Source organism: Brachypodium distachyon, chromosome 3 (assembly GCF_000005505.3).
Source record: "Brachypodium distachyon strain Bd21 chromosome 3, Brachypodium_distachyon_v3.0, whole genome shotgun sequence".
Taxonomy (NCBI): Eukaryota; Viridiplantae; Streptophyta; class Magnoliopsida; order Poales; family Poaceae; genus Brachypodium; species Brachypodium distachyon.
This window is the reverse complement of record NC_016133.3, coordinates 52,347,289-52,365,093: the sequence shown is the minus strand read 5'-3', so window position 1 is coordinate 52,365,093 and position 17,805 is coordinate 52,347,289. Positions and strand designations below refer to the sequence as shown.

Here is a 17,805-nt window from a genome sequence, read left to right as displayed (position 1 = left end):
AGGCGACGGACCCACATTGAGTGACACTGTCCAAGCCAGAGAGAAGACAGCACACTCCTCCGGCTGGGAGCTAGGAGCAGCAGCAGAAGCGCAGAGCGAGGCAGTCTGCGCCAATGGGGGTCCGCTCGGCGGCCACGAAGCTTCACATCCCACCCTCCCACTCATCCGCCGCCCGCCGCTCCCTCTTCCTCCCCCTCGCCGCCGTCGCGCTCCTCTGCTCCGCCTCCTACCTCCTAGGCGCCTGGCACCACGGCGGCTTCTCCTCTTCCCCTTCCCCCTCCGGCGCCGTCTCCATCGCCACCGCCATCTCCTGCACCACCACAACACTCACCCCCTCCACCCTCGACTTCTCCGCACACCACGCGTCCGCCTCGACCACCACCACCTCATCCTCCGCGCCCTCGACGCCGCAGCGGCGGAGGCAGTACCCGGCGTGCCCGGCCAAGTACTCCGAGTACACCCCGTGCGAGGACGTCAAGCGGTCGCTGCGGTACCCGCGGGACCGGCTCGTGTACCGGGAGCGGCACTGCCCGTCCCCCGCGGGGCGTGACCGGCTGCGGTGCCTCGTGCCGGCGCCCCACGGTTACCGCAACCCGTTCCCGTGGCCCGCCAGCCGCGACGTCGCGTGGTTCGCCAACGTGCCGCACAAGGAGCTCACCGTCGAGAAGGCCGTGCAGAACTGGATCCGCGTCGACGGGGACAAGCTCCGCTTCCCCGGCGGCGGGACCATGTTCCCGCACGGCGCCGACGCATACATCGACGACATCGCCAAGCTCGTCCCGCTCCGCGACGGCTCCGTCCGCACCGCGCTCGACACCGGCTGCGGGGTAAGTCGCCCAGTTTCTTCCGCTTGCCTTTGCTTAGCTCTCCCTGCTTTACTAGTATTGGACAGAAGAATTGCTCCACACCAGCTTAGTTCTTGCGACAAATGTTGGGTACATTTTCCGTTGGAGAATCGAGTGGCCGACAGGGGTCAAACAGGTCTGGCAGAGTTAGTATAACTACAGAGTAGAAACTGCCGAATGTCGAGCAGATTATGAGTGAATTCAATTAGTCATAGCACATTATTCAGTTAAGCAATATCTGTATTATCAGGTCTATTTCATACGGTCTGGCATCTTGCTGAATTGGTGAAAATTTACACCTAAACATGTGGATTATGGAACAAGTGAAATGGAAAATCTGCTTGTAGCTTCACTTTCAGCCGGAACTCTGCTAACAGAGCTGTTGACAAACATTGGGTGATCTTTTTTCAATGCATGCATAGTGACATAATCCATCAATCAATCATGGGCGCCACCACCAGGTCTGCAACAGTGACACCGTTCAAGCGTGAAGTAGATCGGGTTCCCTTTTCAGTAATGTTAACAATGACCTCCTACTAGTATCTGGCATAGAAGTTTCCCCTGAACAAGCAAATCTATGTTTCCCGTGTATCTCTAAAATATACGGCCATTCACGTGCATACACTGATGTAGTACTACTTGCACACTTGCATGTACAATCGTCGACCTACTGTCTGAACTCTGAAGTACTAGTAATTTCGTACTACAGCAAAGACCATTCTACTACTACTTTTGAGTTTTGACCGTAGAACCAACCGTGGTCGCATGGAAATGGGATTTCTGTCTTTCATGTGTGCTGATGCGTCGGCTGGCCCGTGTGCCCGTGCAGGTGGCGAGCTGGGGCGCGTACCTGCTGTCCCGCGATATTCTGGCCATGTCCTTCGCGCCGCGGGACTCCCACGAGGCGCAGGTGCAGTTCGCGCTGGAGCGCGGCGTGCCCGCCATGATCGGCGTCCTCGCGTCCAACCGCCTGACCTACCCGGCGCGCGCGTTCGACATGGCGCACTGCTCCCGCTGCCTCATCCCCTGGCACCTCTATGGTTACAATACAGCCCCGCACTGCTCTCTTCAGCCAAACACATTTTTAAGCTTCCGGTCACTCAATCAGGAATACGTGTGCTACTGTGAGCTGTGCAGATGGGTTGTACCTGATCGAGGTTGACCGCGTCCTGCGCCCCGGCGGGTACTGGGTACTGTCCGGCCCACCCATCAACTGGAGGAAGTACTGGAAAGGGTGGGAGAGAAGCAAGGAGGATCTGAACGCCGAACAGGAAGCCATCGAGGCTGTTGCTCGGAGCCTTTGCTGGAAGAAGATCAAGGAGGCCGGAGACATCGCCGTCTGGCAGAAACCCATGAACCACGTCAGCTGCAAGACCTCCCGCCGGAAGACTGCCAAGTCCCCTCCTTTCTGCTCCAACAAAAATCCCGACGCGGCATGGTAATCCCAGCACTAGCTACATCGAGTAATTAACTTACGGTTAAACCACCTTGGAAGAAGTAGTTGAATTGATGTAATTGATCTGCTTTGCACGTAGGTATGACAAGATGGAGGCCTGCGTAACGCCGCTCCCGGAAGTGTCCAACGCGGACGAGGTTGCCGGTGGCGCAGTGAAGAAATGGCCACAGAGGCTTACCGCCGTGCCGCCAAGGATCTCCAGGGGCAGCATCAAGGGCGTGACGGCCAAGGCGTTCCAGCAGGACACCGAGCTGTGGAAGAGGAGGGTCCGCCATTACAAGGCGGTGATCAACCAGTTCGAGCAGAAAGGACGGTACCGGAACGTGCTCGACATGAACGCCGGCCTCGGTGGTTTCGCGGCGGCGCTGGCGAATTACCCGCTGTGGGTCATGAACATGGTCCCGACGGTTAGGAATTCCAGCACACTGGGTGTGATCTACGAGCGTGGGCTCATCGGAAGCTACCAGGACTGGTGAGTCCTTCCGTACTGTGCCTCATCACATTCACACATTCATGGACATGGTCCCTTCTACTATCACAGTGAAGATTGACAGCGGTGTGTCGGTGCTGTGGTTCTGATCTCGTTGCATTCACTGCAGGTGTGAGGGCGCATCCACCTACCCACGGACCTACGATCTCGTCCACGCGGATTCAGTGTTCACGCTGTACAAGAGCAGGTAACATAATACTGCACCAAAAACTCCCTTGTATCGCCGAGAGAGGTAGGTGGCCTGACAGTTAGCACAACCGGCATCTGACTTGCAACTCTGCTTGCTAGGTGCGAGATGGACAGCATACTCTTGGAGATGGACAGGATCCTGAGGCCTGAGGGCACGGTGATCATCAGAGACGACGTGGACATGCTGGTGAAGGTCAAGAGTGTCGCTGACGGGATGAGATGGGACAGCCAGATCGTCGACCACGAAGACGGCCCGCTCGTCCGGGAGAAGCTCCTCCTCGTTGTCAAGACATACTGGACTGCCCCGGACCAAGACCAATAGCAGTAGTATAGTACAGTATTTCTATATGCTGATAAGCACATTGCTCAGAAGATCTCATGAGTTGGATTGGATCACCATTTCTAGCTCCATGTACTACTTCTTTTTAGCCGATTTGTTTTTATATAGGAAATTGGTGTCTGGTAAGCTGTTAAACAGGGCATAATTTGTCTCCGGTGCAAAGATTGTCACCTGATCGCTAAATTGTGTCAAGTGGTAAATAGAATTGATGTTTGTAAGTTGATTTGGATAGTGCATAGTACTATGCGGGGTGTAATCCTCATGTTACCGTTGTGTTCAGTAAAAGTTAAATGTTGAACACCATTGGATTCACGGCTTATTCATCTGCTTAGGATGCACTCACTATGAGGGCGACAAAATGGGGAACGGTCCAGGAAGCTAGAGTGGAGCAAACGAACAAACGCCGGTGGAGAATGGGGTCATGAATTGAATTGATACAGACATATTGACAAAGCAGGAGACCATTCTGAAGGTCTAGACTAGTCTAATCTGAAACTTTTCCCCGTGGTCCATCATCTCATAGTTTGGACTGCATGGAGAAGCTTCCAAATACTCACAGCTAATGCAACATGGTATGGGTTGGAACAGTACCAAGGATTCAGAGATCTACATTCTACACTGGCACTATCAGGTCCAACAGTTTTGCAGTAAATGGACAGGTTAATTTGTCTGGTCCTGGTTTGGTTTCACTTTGGTGATAGCCATTGACGGAGCATCGATAGGACTGCTCTTACTTTCCGGAGTTACAGTTGGCTTTGCAAGTTCACGCTGGATCAGGGCGAGAGTTACCTGAGCTCCAAACTGCCAACTCGGCAGTTTGTCATTCGTGTGTGCTTAGCCGAGACTATAGGTGACCGCCGATGAATGCCAAGCAGACATACTGCATCCAGGGGGGAATAGCTTGTTTTGCTAGTCCATGGTTACAGGTTAGTACTAAAACCTCGTTTTGGTCTTGTATTTTGGTCATCGATCGACAACTTTTGTTGGCAATAACGCTCGGATTTTTAAATAAAGCCATGAACGGGCTAACACAGCGCCGTTCCTTCGCGTGAAATCATCTTTTTTTTTAGGGCAAGGACGGTCGATCTCTGTCATTCGATTAAAAGAAAAAACACTGTACCGAGACGGATCTCCTGGAGGTGGGGGGACAAAAGGAAAGAAAAAAAAACCCGACGGAAACTATCCTTCCAGCTCCGAGGAGCACACCAAAACCCTACCCTGGTACTCCTCCCAGGCCAGGTAGGCCACTTGCAGAGGCGGCAAAGCCTTGGCCTGGAAAAGCTTCTTGTTACGCTCCTTCCACAGCCCCCACCAAGTGTAGAAAAGCTGGCCGCCGAGATCCCTCCTCTCGCGCTTCGTCCTGCCCGAGGCAATCTCCTCCCATGAGTCGTTCACCGAGCCAGAGGAAGGGAGGATGGCCGGCAAACCAAGACTCCAACTCTGGATAAGCCTCCATACCTCCCGTGAGAAACTGCAGTCGCGGCAAAGGTGGGCGATCGCAAAGAATTTTGCAAAGCTGGCAAATGGGGTTGTGGGTCCATTGCCGAATCACAAGGTTGTCCGCCGTGAGAATCTTGCTGTGTAAAACGGTCCAAGCAAATAATTTGCATTTGAGCTCCGCTTGGGCCGTCCAAATTTTGTTGGTGGAGAAGAGCAAGAAGGCTTCGAGGAATTGCACCTTGTATGCCAAAGCCGCCAAATAAACGCCCGAAGTCGTCCAGCGCCAGGTGACGGAGTCGCGCTGCTGGGATAGAACCACGCCGTTAATGTGCTGTCAGAGCTCAACGAAGTCCGAAAGCTGTTGCGCCGACTTAATGCGCAGGAGCGAGCGAATCCAAATTCGCGAGGTCAATCATCTGACTTTTTGGAAAAAACGTTATATCCACATAAAGAATCCAATTAGGCAGTCAAAAGATCCATGTCTGAAGTGCGCTATGTTCGCCACCACAGGACAGAGAAGAAGTATCTTTCAAGAAAAAAGCAGACCATGCTAGAAATTTCACGTGTACATAGTAGGAGTACATACCTATCTCAGCTTTCCCGTCTCTTATCCCTTTCATTCTCTTCTGATAACCTGAGCAACATGCCAGTTGTTTAGTGCATGTTGAGCAGATCGATTTCTCTAAAGCGACTGCTGAAGTCATATCAGAGTGATAAATCTTAACGAGCGGGTTAACCTTTGGGCTAATGCTACGCAAGTTCAGTCAACAATTGGACAGATCCCATCATTCAATGTATGTTGCAGATTTGAGCCAGAAAACTCGCCTATATGAAAACTAATTCCACCAAAAAAAATTGGTACCGCATCTACTTTCTGCTTACATGACGTTCCAGAAAACGCAAGGTTCCATGACACGTGTCTGCTCTCGATCTGTCCGATCAATTCCCTGTGAGTTTGTAATGTTGTGACTCGTGACTTACGAATGAAATGTGGTTATCTTACAAAAATGTTAGCGCTTACTTCCTCCGCCCACAAATAAGTGTACATGTGAGAATTTCAAAAAAAATTTAAAGAGATAGAAAATGCATTAAAAAGATGCCAACCACCATATCTTTCTGGTTAATTTTCCCACCTCTAATGAGCTAAGTGCATGAAAAAAAGTTATTGGGTTTGATTTCTGTGTAATGAGAGATAAATATTTTTTTTCATAGCCTAAAGTGCATTAAAAAAGAGAAATACATTATTTTGTGAGCAAATTTTAAACTCAAACGTACACTTATTTGTGGACGGTGCGAGTACCCATCTTTTTTTTCGAAAAGGGGAGAGAAATTCCCGGCCTCTGCATTAATAGATGCACACAACCATTTTTATTGCAAAGTTTTAAAGAAATAAGTCATCAAATTCACCGATCAGCGATCGTGGATACAAGGATAAGCCATCGAAGTAAAGCAAACATAGCGATTCTATGCCTCTAGACGACTAGAACACCGCCAGCCAGCCCGGTTCAAGATATCCCGAGATACCATCTCCAGCCGGTTGCATCCAGTATCCAAAGGTGCCCGCTAGTGCGCAGGTACCAGTAAAGCCCAAAGACGAATCCAGTGTGTGACTTTGAAGATAACCTGCAAAAAATGAGGAGTTCTTGATCTATTAAAAATAACATCATTTCTACAGTTCCAAATAGCCCAACAGAAAGCTGAAACTCCCATCCGAATTTGAGCTTTAATCTTTTTTTTCCACACCATTAAGCCAATTGCCAGACATATTGGAAATTGATGTCGGTTGAGGCAAATAAAAGACATAAAAAATGATGCGCCAAATAATATGTGCAAGGGGACAAGAGACAAAAAGATGTTGTGCAGTCTCATCAGACTCGCGAAAACAATAATTTAAACTCCCCTCCCAATTTCGTTTCGCAAGATTATCTTTTGTTAATAAAACTTGGCGATCGAGGAACCACATAAAAATCTTGACTTTCGATGGAATTTTTAACTTCCATATAAATTTGTGATGAAAGACCGTTTGCCCATCCATATAGTCCGCGTATAAAGACTTCCCAGAAAAGACGCCCGAGGGAGTAAGACTCCACACAAAGCTATCAGGTTCGTTCGAGAGGTTAACCATCATCAAACGCTGAAACAAATGTAACCATCTTGTCCAATTGGCCCCGATCAGGTCCTTCTTCGTTAAGCAGTTTAAACAACCATTTGCTAAGTAAACATCTATTTTTAATCTCCAAAAGCTCCACACTGAGTCCGCCTTAATCTTTGGGACGACAGATAATATTCCATTTGGTCAGTCTGTACTTGCGCTTATGCTCGTCAGATTGCCAAAAGAAACGGGATCTGTAGAAATCCAATCTTTTACGAACCCCGACTGGAATTTTAAGAAAGAATAACATAAACATGGGCATGCTAGTCAGAACCGAATTGATTAGGGTAAACCAATCACCGTAGGATAACAACTTCCCTTTCCAACAACCCAGTTTTTTCTCAAAACGATCCTTCACCGATTTCCATTCTTTATTGAGGAGCGTACAATAGTGAATGGGAATTTCCAGATAGCGAAATGGGAGTGTTCCAGATTCACAACCAAAGAGGCTCCTGTTGCTATGTTCATCATCTTTAGCTTTTTACCAAAACAAAAATCTCACTTTTATGAAAATTTATTTTTAGACCCGACAATTGTTCAAAAATACAAAGGATTAGTTTCATATTGACGGCTTTCGCTAAGTCGTGTTACATGAAAATAATCGTGTCATCCGCTTGGAGGATAGAGACACCTCCCTCAACTAAATGAGGAACCAAGCCCCCAATTTGACCATCCTCTTTGGCCCGAGCAATTAAAATGGCCAACATATCCGCAACAATATTAAAAAGCACAGGTGACAGCGGATCGTCGTGTCTCAAACCTTTGCGAGTTTGAAAAAAATGGACAACGTCGTCATTCACTTTAACCCCCACACTCCCACGTGGAACAAATTGGAAGATCTAATTGAACCATATCGGATCAAAACCTTTCATACGGAGCGCCTGTGCGAGTACCCATCTATATGTGTGGTTCCTGAGTTCACAACTTCAAATGTTGCACGCAAAAGGCCTTTTTGTACACTGTTATCCCCAGGGCACGTCAAAGCTTAATACGTGCGCAAGAAGGTGACTGTGGTGAAATGCACGTATATATATATATCCGATGAAGGTGCTTTAATCCAGTACTTTGGCCGGTCCAGAACCAACGTACGTGCAGATCTGACTTTGACCGCTTGACTGGAAACGCATCGACGCGGCTAACCTATTAAACAGATGGCGTATCCAGTGTGACATATGCCACGTCGAGAACAAAAAGGCAGTCGGCTTTGTAGTAATCCTTAATCTGTTAACCAGAATATATATCTTTCCATTCGATAATCAACGACCGATGAAATGAGTTTTGTTAGAAATCAGGTACGGAGTATAATCGATGAATTATGACGGGAGCAAGCACCGGTGGGTATATATGCCTGAGTTCAACCGGGTTGTCAACAACGAACTGTCGATGGGTGGTGATACGCAATGAGGGGCGTACGTGGTGCGTGCGGCAAGTAAATGCGTCCACCGTGGGCACCTGTGTACGGGTCTAACGGCCCGATCAAGGACGTCGTATATCGCATACGGCTCCATTAAGTCGTACCACGTCGCATATCGCATATTCGTATTGTAATATACTTTCTCCGCTAAAAACAAAGGACACATAACTTTGGTTGACTGTCAATTTTTAAAAAATTTAACCAATTTTATAACAAAAAATATTAACTTCCACAATGCCAAATGAAAATTATTAGATTCATTTGAAATATATTTTTATAATATCTTGGTTTGATACTGTATATGGTAATTTTTTCATAAATTGGTCAAACCTTTTAAAATTTGACAGTAAATAAAAAGTTATTCGCCCGATATTTAGAAAGGAGAGGGTACAATCCTGGTGGTAGACCTGGACAAAAAGATCGAAGTTCGACAATCTTATCATACGCTCACTGACTCGGTTCGTTAAGGGATCGGTTCGTTAACTAAAGGACCAAACCAAACTTCCTTTTGAGATCGTTAAGCTTAATGATCTTAACGAACAAGCTCGCCGAGCGCTCGTTAAGCTCGTTAACGAGCTATTCTCATACATCACTTGTGAGTGGCTACTGAAACTTATTTTGCTGTTAGAACTGTGCTATTATTTCTCTTTTGCTGTGTTGTTTCCAATCTTTATAGCCATGTTTAGTTTCTGATATATTTTGTTTGATGACAAAATTTATCCCAAGCAAATAGGTCATACCAAAAAATTTAGATCAAAATGCCATTTATTTATCTTAATGAGCTTTTAACGAGCACTCGCGAGCTCTTAATGAACCAAACCGAACAATGGTATCGCTAATGATAACGATCTTAACGATCCGAACTCTTAACGAACCGAGCACGCTCGTTAGCCAGCCCTGCCAGCCTGGTGGTATTCCTCTATCATGCCAACAAACCTGTCTTCTGTAGAATGAATGTTCGCCCTTCTTGGGCCCATTTGATTCAGAGAACTGGTGGAAAATCATATGAATAGAAATTCTTTTGAGAAACACCCGTTATAACGCCAACACATTTACCGATGATCGTAGTTAGCGCTGTTTTAGCACGGGCTGGTAAAACAAGTTTATCGATCTTCGTAGTACCGTAATAGAATGAGTGCCCACTCTTTTAGGGCCTAGTTTACTCATAGAGAAGTGGACGGGAATGGTATGAATAGAAATTCTTTTGAGAAGCACCGATTGCTCCTTTTCCTCACGCTAAAAAAATTCTACGATTTACTCACGCTATTTCTTTTTGGAAAAGATCTTTTTTTCTCTCGGAGCCAAAAGGCCGAGCCACAGTCGCTGTCTCGAATATTGTGTGTGTGGGGGGGGGGGGGGTGAGGGGGGGGGGGGCAAAGAGTTATCAGTGGTGATGTTGGGTGCGTTGGTGTAAGGCGGAGGGCCGGGGGGTGCTGGATGATAGTTGGGGGAAGAGGCTCGGCAGCTGCCCGAATCGAGGAAGGAGAAGAGAGCAGCGATAGCAATGAGGGAAGAGATCAACTGGATGCATGCAATGAGATGAAGCCTAGGTCGCTGAATGAAGATCTAACGGTCTAAAATGTTGCGATGGTCGGCAAACTCGAAAACAGTCAACTACGAACCACTAACTAGACATGAAAAAGAAAAGAAAACAATGTCCAGATTATAAGGGTCTGTTTGGATTGTTGCCGTTTTAGAGGCAGGGTTGGTATTTGGTTCAACTTTGGAAGGAGTTGAACTAAATATCAGCCCCTCCCATAAAAAAACCAAAGCATTCCAATCTGGGCCTAATGGTTAGTCAATCGTATCATGCTTGATTTCTCATACAACTTTTCCTTTTAGGAACTCTGTTGAGCCATCCTGTTCGGAGCGTGATGCTACAGATTGAAGTGCAGATACGCCGAATATCAGCAAGATTTGGGTATGGCCGGAACGATATGATTCGCCGTGTAAATTATGCAGAACCAGCTTGCCTTCGTGAGCTCATATCTAACGAGGAGACTTTGTGACCCGGCTCTTAACCTCTTAAACTAATTCATGTGAGTAACTGGGTCAGACAAAGGGGAGCCACGGGACAGGAATAATGCAAATTATAAGTAGTCCGTAGATTCTTGCTTCAGCCGTCCAGCAACCACTGTTCCAGACCTGGTTGTGTATGTAGGTGTGGATGTATTGTCGATCGGGCTGGTGAGACCAAGTTCTAAAACTAGATCTCCGTGTGCTTTCATGGATCTTTTGTCGTCGATCGTCAATCGATCACGGTAGTTGGGAAGCAATGGCTCGATCGACATTCCCTCCCGGTCGATCGTCCCTAGCGAATCTCCGGCTTGTGGTTTAAACTTCTCCGGCTCGGGTTAATATATATATAAACCGGGCACGCGAATAACGATGCATATATACAAGAACGGCATGCAACGGAGCTGCGAATATACCAGGAGCACAGTGACTTGTTTTTACAAGATATATATGCATGATATTCCAATCTCCCGCAAGCTAGTTAGATTGGGATCTTTGTCAGCGTCAGCGATATGCCGGTGCCGGCCTGCTCTTGTTGGCTGCGGCTCGGTTTCATACCTGCAGTACGTCCAGTCGTGCAGAACTAATCAATGTGACGACGACCGACGCGTGCAATGTTCATCCATGAACGAGCACACGTGTATGCATGCATACGTACGCCCAAAGCAGTGGTGCATATGTACGCCAGGTGCATGCACGGACATCTCTGCAGGAACGAGATGCTGATCTCGTCGACCGACAAACATGCATGCATGCAGATAAAAACATATATGCACCGGCATGAACCTGAAGAGAGCGTGGGCATACATACAGGTGGCAGATTGTACGTGGAAAGCACTTGTTAGGGACACGTGCATGCACATAACATAGCCGAAGGAGGAGATTTATAACTTTGTTTGGAATGATGGGAGAAGGCGTGTACATACACCGTTGGTTTCATTTGCAAAAAATGGAGCCAGGAGAGAAATCCCTGATTTTCTAAAGAAGGCGCATGTACATCGCTGTAGCCTGTAGTACTACCTCTAGCAGCTGGAGGCTGGCCGGCTGGGTACGTCTACCACACTTGTGATCGCGACGTCTTACTCGATCGATCGATGCTGACAGCAACAGACTAAAGAGGTTTTGCTTTTCGATTCGCTGTCAATTTGACAATCTTGGTCTGCCGGTGCATATTCAACCCTTTTCTTCTACTGGAGCGCTTTGATCTATCCATTTCTTCTGCTGCTTCTCGTTGTCACAGACACGAACGGAAGGTGTTCTTATCCACAAAGTTTACAAGTACTAGAGCGCTAATTTTAGTCTCCAAAATACTGCCCTAGTCATGAGAGTGCACAAGTATATATGAATTCCTCCATATTTGCGTACCATGCTAATCTACATTCAGGATTGATCCTCAAATTGGCTATTGGGAGGGTTGCACTTTTGCAAGACTAGCAGTTTAATTTTGCCCAACTAAAAAGGTCATTGTGTCCGAACCGTAGACAAGAAAAAAGGGAAGACACAAGGAAGGAACATTCAAAATATAGCAGGTTAATACTACCTGAACTACTGATCTAACAGAACAGCTCACGGTCTGGAGAACAGCCAGCAATCCACTGCTGCAGCTGTACTTGCTTTCATCCTAACTCAAGCACACGGACACAGCCAGCCTTAAACAGGCAGCCGTTCTAAAAAGTTCAGAACAGAACAGCTTGCTTCCTGTGGCATGTAGCACACTCGTGGGAACATAACAACACATACACGAGCTTCAGGGTGGATTCTTTCCAAAAAGGAAAAACACTTGGAAGGATTCTGCGGCAATAATTCTCCTCCCTCCATTTGTTTATGTCGTCCCTAGCCCCTCGCAGCATTCTGCTGAAGCGTTTATAAAAAGCAAAGCAATCTCCATAACAGCTCTCCGTATACACTTGGTTGCAGCCATATCTTGCAACACTAGCTAGGTTCTATTGCCTCCGCGCCGCCATTGCCCTTGACCTAAGAGGATCGTCGATCGATAAACACAAGCTAATAGTAATAATCTTCTCGATTGTTACCTGGGCTTGGAGGTCATGGCAACAACCCTCTGTTGGGCAGTATGGGCTGTTGCCTCGGCCATGGTTGTAGCTTCCATCCTGTGGGCGTACCGTTGGAGCCACCCCAAGGTGAACGGTCGGCTGCCTCCGGGCTCCCTCGGCCTCCCTCTCCTTGGCGAGACCATGCAGTTCTTCGCTCCTAACCCTACTTGCGATGTCTCCTCCTTTGTCAAAGACAGGATGAACAGGTACAGTTTTTTTTCAAACCACGCTCTCGCACACGTAGCTGGCCACTGTCAGAACTCCAAACCCAATTGCAAGCAGATCACCACATGCATCATCACATTGCATATCCGTAAGTATGATGGATAATGGAAAATTAATGGATGTATATGTAGGTACGGTGCCATCTTCAAGACAAGCGTCGTCGGGCGGCCGATGGTGGTGTCGGCGGACCCGGACCTGAACCACTACGTGTTCCAGCAGGAGGGGAAGCTGTTCGAGAGCTGGTACCCGGTAACGTTCACCGAGATCTTTGGCCGCGACAACGTCGGCTCCCTGCACGGCTTCATGTACAAGTACCTCAAGACGCTCGTGCTCCGCCTCTACGGCCAGGAGAACCTCCGGGCGGTGCTCCTCGCCGAGACGCACACCGCCTGCCGTGCCACCCTCGCCTCCTGGGCCGGCCTGCCCAGCGTCGAGCTCAAGGATGGCCTCTCCACCGTAAGATTGACCGACCATATATATCTCTTGTTGACATGAAACACTAATGCAACATCTTCAGGGTAATTAGAGAGATTGATTGCTGATGTGCTGCATCTATTGAAACTTCTTCTAGATGATCTTTGACATCACCGCGAAGAAGCTGATCGGTTACGAGCCGACAAAATCGTCCGAGAACCTGAGGAAGAACTTTGTGGCCTTCATCCGCGGGCTTATCTCGTTCCCGGTGAACATTCCCGGCACTGCATATCACGAGTGCATGAAGGTACGCACACATAATGCATCTCTTGGGCAGCTACCGTAGTGCTCGAACAAAACTGCACATGCCTTTGAGGTCAACGCTCGCCAGACGATCATGCATGCATGCACAGTCAATGGTTCTCACGGGAACCCATTCTGTTAAGCTTCTCTGATCAGCTGATCGAGGGTGCCCGTGTTTGCAGGGGAGGAGGGAGGCCATGAAGGTGCTCAAGAGGATGATGAGGGAGAGGATGGCCGATCCGTCGAGGCAGCGCGAGGACTTCCTCGACGTGATGATCGAGGAGCTGAGGAGGGAGAAGCCGGTGCTGACGGAGGCCGTCGCGCTCGACCTCATGTTCGTGCTCCTCTTCGCAAGCTTCGAGACGACGGCCTTGGCACTCACGCTAGGCATCAAGCTCCTGACCGAGAACCCAAGGGTGCTCGAGGCGTTAACGGTCAGTATATAAAATTAAGCTACTTGCTGCATGCACGTTGTACGCCTGAGCAAGGCATTCAGCTAGCTAGCTAACCCGCCGAGCTACTTGCACGAAAAAACAATTGACGAGACAATTCTCTTTGTGTGGCCAGGAGGAACATGAGGCGATTGTTAGGGACAGGGAGGACCCGGATGCCGGGCTCACATGGGCCGAGTACAAATCGATGACCTTCACGTACCAGGTGAGCCTAACCGGGACTAGCTATCAGCTAAGCTATGGTGCAAACTGCGTAGTTAAGAAGTCCCCACGATTCGCAGCAGAAACTAATGAATCGCTATTAGGGCATAATTATGATAGTGGCAAATCACAGGAACACTGACAGAACAATGTGATTACGCAAGTGCCTGATTTGTGTTGTGTAACTGTACGACCAGATGCGTGGTCCACGAGAGAGAGCAGATACATATATATAGTTTTATCTTATCGAAGTTAAGGAAATGAAAGGAAGAAAAACTGACCTCTGTACCTTGTTCATGAAGGTCACGTTGGAGATTGTAAGGCTAGCCAACATCGTGCCGGGAATTTTTCGGAAGGCCTTGCAAGACATTGAATTCAAAGGTAGATTGAGTACACAAATATCTTGGCGTGTTTGAACAGAGGCACATTTTGTTCTTGGGTGAGTTAGAAAGCTAACCTGTATTATATCATGTATTTTCTCCTTTGGGTGCAGGCTACACCATTCCAGCAGGGTGGGCAGTCATGGTGTGTCCTCCAGCAGTGCACTTAAATCCCGAGATTTACGAAGATCCATTGGCGTTTAATCCATGGAGGTGGCAGGTTTGTTGATTTTTATGCAAGATATATGAGATCAACTCTATTTAAACTTGCATTTGAGCTGAATATTAGGGTTTCACTGCGTTTAAATCAAACTGAACTGCCGGCATGGCCCATCATCAGCGGACTAAACTATATATAGGCGGTAGCCTCAGGGTATTGCTTTGCTTAAACTTACAATGTTTCCAGTGCCCCAAGAAAACGACTGTAGCCTATAAATCATGCCCTGAAGTATTTGCAATTGCAAGCTACTGAAACCTAATAGCAACAGTCAGTCAATGATTCAATGTAATGCTTGAATTGTGGAATTTCCCCCCAAATTATACTTTACTACCAACTTGGAAGAATAATGAGAATTTAGTAACTTGGAAAGATGTAATACAATGAACAGGAAGACGAATCTCACTTAGTGAGCGGTTCTTAAAGAAGTTCATATGGTGTAAATCTCTGACAAGCCTAAAGAGTGTCAAACAACTGCACCTGACACTTTGGAAAAACGTACCAGAATCGTGTACTTAACACCAAATAGCCTATTTGTATGGTTCCTGACTAGTTAGTGATGTACTAGTAAGCCCGAGTTCTAGGCTTCCAATCGGACAGTTCATCAATGCTGCAGGTTGTGCTACTTAGCATATCCCCACAGTAAAAGCAGAGAAGAATATTAGGTGTCGAACACAAAAGTCAAGTTTCTGGTAGTGTATCTAGGGGCTGAACGCCTGAACCTGGAAGTGCAGTAACAATAAGCTCAGTTCTCTGTGTTGTGCGCGCACTTGCGTGCCACGTGATTAGCCTACGCATCTGTGAGTGATCAAGTCAGCTTATGGAGCAGCATATTGCCAAATGTTAATTAATATCGGCTGCTGTGCCGATAAGGAACATGTAGCAGTAGGAAAATAGAAACAGTTACCTGAAGCTAATACTAGTGAATTCGCGTTAGAATAATATCCGTTTCTAGAAGAGCCTCCCATCCCAATGCATATGTGCATCTGCATTGCCTTGTATGCAAGATGCATATGATGCACATAGACATGAATGTAATGCCTACCTAGGTTGTGTTTTGAACTGGATCTTGCTTATGCAGAACAAGATTGAAATAACCGGTGGCACGAAGCATTTCATGGCCTTCGGTGGGGGTCTCCGGTTCTGTGTTGGTACCGACCTTAGCAAGGTGCTGATGGCAACCTTCATTCACAGCCTGGTGACAAAATACAGGTACATGCAGTTCATCATCAGTAAATATATTTATACATGTAGCGTTTCCTTCTAAAATGGTGAGATCAAGTGTTCCTAATAAACATGAAACTTTGGCATTTCAGATGGAGGACAGTAAAAGGTGGGAACATAGTCCGTACCCCGGGACTGAGCTTCCCAGATGGCTTTCACATTCAGCTCTTCCCTAAGCACTGACATCATTTGTCAACTCAATCTGGCCACTTGCAGCTAAATGCACGATTCAAGAAATAATCATATAAAGGTTGCATATCTAGGTGATGAAGTCTGTATATATACCGAGGTCGTTTTAGGGCACCTCCTTGCTCGTGTAGATCGTTAGTAGCTAGTCATACGAAAGAAATATTTAGGCTTGATATCACAGCATGAGGTAATTGTTGATTGCTTCCTATGTAGTTAGTCTCCCACGCGGTCATGTACCCCATATGATGTGTGTACCTGTTATGTCTACATGCATATTGTAAATTGAACAAAGCGATTTTCCATGTGTATTTGTATTTTGTACTCACTCTGATTCTAAATTCTTGACTCAAATTTGCTCAAATATGAATGCATCTATTCTTAAAAAACGTCTAGATACATGTGATATTTCAACAACAATTTAGGATCGGAGGAAGTAGTACAGTTCTTGTACGTGACTTTTGCCATCTGACAACAATATGTTCGGCCTTGACTCCTTGGCATCCGATCGGCTTGGCGGCTCCTCCTTCGTTTCTTAGTTCAGATTTCCCACTGTTGGGCCGTGATCTGAGTGCACAGATTTTTTTTCCCTCTCCACTCCCGAAAGCCAGCTAATCCTCCCTTTGCCGCAGCGGCGCAGCCCTGACCCGCGTCGCGCGCCTATGTCCCTGGAACTGATCAACAGAGGCGGCGGCGTCCACCATTTGGTGCGGGTGAACAATTTGATAAGGAAGGGAAGAAAGGCAATTTCGCGGAAACAAGTTCACACAAAAATTCCACGTATCTCTCGCAAATCTAGCATCATCAAGTGCTACCGCTAACAAAAAGACGAAACCGCAGATCGAACGTGCTAAATTTTTTGTGAGGCTGTAGGTATCTTACCGGCTCCGAGACTTCAGTTCACGGCGTCTCCATGCTCCCGGCGGTTTGCAAGTTGCAACACGACGAGGCGGCGGCCGCCGACCTTGGGGACGCGTCGATTCGGCTTCGACGTGCTCGTGGGCCCGTGGTTATTTCCTCTCGACTTGGGCTTTTACCCTTTTATGTCCATACAAGACTTGGGCTTTTACCCTTTTATGCCCGTGCAAGACTTGAGCTTCTGGCGTCGGCCTTTAATCTGAAGCTTTTGGGGCTGTTTGTTTCACGACAAAACTTGTCCTACCAAAAAATTGATAACCAATGTTATTTTGGTGTTTGTTTGGTTGGTAGCCAAAAAATTGATTGTCAAAAAATCTTGCCAACTTCTTCGTATCATTCTTCGCAAATCTTGTCAAATTTTTGGCAACCATGGGTTGGCAAATCCTTTATGCCCATTGCAATGGTGTCTAAAAGCTTTGAAGCGTTGGCAATGAACTCACGCTAAAAAGGCCCTAAGTGGCCCATTGGCGTACCGCCCAAAAACTCCTTCCGGACAACTGCCACCGCCCATTGGTGTCCCAGGCCAGAGTGCGTTCAACGATATTAAGTTCTCATCGGTTGCGGTGAGCGACTCATGTGGCTTTTCAAAACCTATAAGATTAGTCCAGCTTGTGCAGTTTTGGTCTTCTGCAATTTCATCACGGAGACATGGAGAGTTTTCAATATACGGATGACGGATCAAGAGTTATTTACTTCAAAGAATCTTGATGTAACTTTTATTTTCATTAGGGTTTTTTGTTGTTGGTTTTCGTTTCAACTTCGATTACTTGTATTTTGTTTATCGAATCAATAAGGCCAAATGTTTCTAAAAAAAAGAAAAGACAACTGCCACCGTCCCCTCAAAAAAAGAAAAGACAACTGCCACCATGTTTCTCAAACAAACAAAAAA

At 47.1% G+C, this 17,805-nt stretch overlaps 2 protein-coding genes across 3 annotated transcripts; both read left to right on the top strand.

The window, feature by feature from the left end:
- Window positions 1–3,623, top strand: LOC100843876 (probable methyltransferase PMT15). The gene is made up of 6 exons (XM_003570045.4): window positions 1–827; window positions 1,675–1,885; window positions 1,983–2,283; window positions 2,381–2,773; window positions 2,901–2,978; window positions 3,080–3,623. Exons 1-6 carry the CDS (start codon window positions 114–116, stop codon window positions 3,300–3,302), a joined length of 1,920 nt encoding a protein of 639 aa, XP_003570093.1. The 5' UTR covers window positions 1–113; the 3' UTR covers window positions 3,303–3,623.
- Window positions 3,624–12,264: 8,641 nt separating this feature from the next.
- Window positions 12,265–16,339, top strand: LOC100843565 (cytochrome P450 87A3). Of its 2 annotated transcripts, XM_024461989.1 has the most exons (10): window positions 12,265–12,602; window positions 12,753–12,870; window positions 12,970–13,077; window positions 13,193–13,342; window positions 13,521–13,772; window positions 13,906–13,995; window positions 14,294–14,372; window positions 14,485–14,591; window positions 15,670–15,800; window positions 15,905–16,339. In XM_024461989.1, the coding sequence occupies exons 1-10, from the start codon at window positions 12,391–12,393 to the stop codon at window positions 15,993–15,995; spliced, it is 1,338 nt and encodes a 445-aa protein (XP_024317757.1). In that variant the 5' UTR covers window positions 12,265–12,390; the 3' UTR covers window positions 15,996–16,339. The 2 variants fall into 2 exon arrangements, with proteins under 2 accessions (XP_024317757.1, XP_003570092.3); XM_003570044.3 differs by having other exon boundaries at window positions 12,753–13,077.
- The last annotated feature ends 1,466 nt before the right edge of the window (window positions 16,340–17,805 follow it).

What these genes read in the sequence shown, in the direction of transcription:
- LOC100843876 (XM_003570045.4), top strand. Translation starts at nt 114, where the DNA reads ATGGGGGTCCGCTCGGCGGCCACGAAGCTTCACATCCCACCCTCCCAC. An exon ending in CGCTCGACACCGGCTGCGGG is followed by an intron (nt 828 to 1,674) that starts GTAAGTCGCCCA and finishes GTGCCCGTGCAG; the next exon opens with GTGGCGAGCTGGGGCGCGTA. An exon ending in AAAAATCCCGACGCGGCATG is followed by an intron (nt 2,284 to 2,380) that starts GTAATCCCAGCA and finishes CTTTGCACGTAG; the next exon opens with GTATGACAAGATGGAGGCCT.
- LOC100843565 (XM_003570044.3), top strand. Translation starts at nt 12,391, where the DNA reads ATGGCAACAACCCTCTGTTGGGCAGTATGGGCTGTTGCCTCGGCCATG. An exon ending in GTCAAAGACAGGATGAACAG is followed by an intron (nt 12,603 to 12,752) that starts GTACAGTTTTTT and finishes ATGTATATGTAG; the next exon opens with GTACGGTGCCATCTTCAAGA. An exon ending in GCAAGACATTGAATTCAAAG is followed by an intron (nt 14,373 to 14,484) that starts GTAGATTGAGTA and finishes CTTTGGGTGCAG; the next exon opens with GCTACACCATTCCAGCAGGG.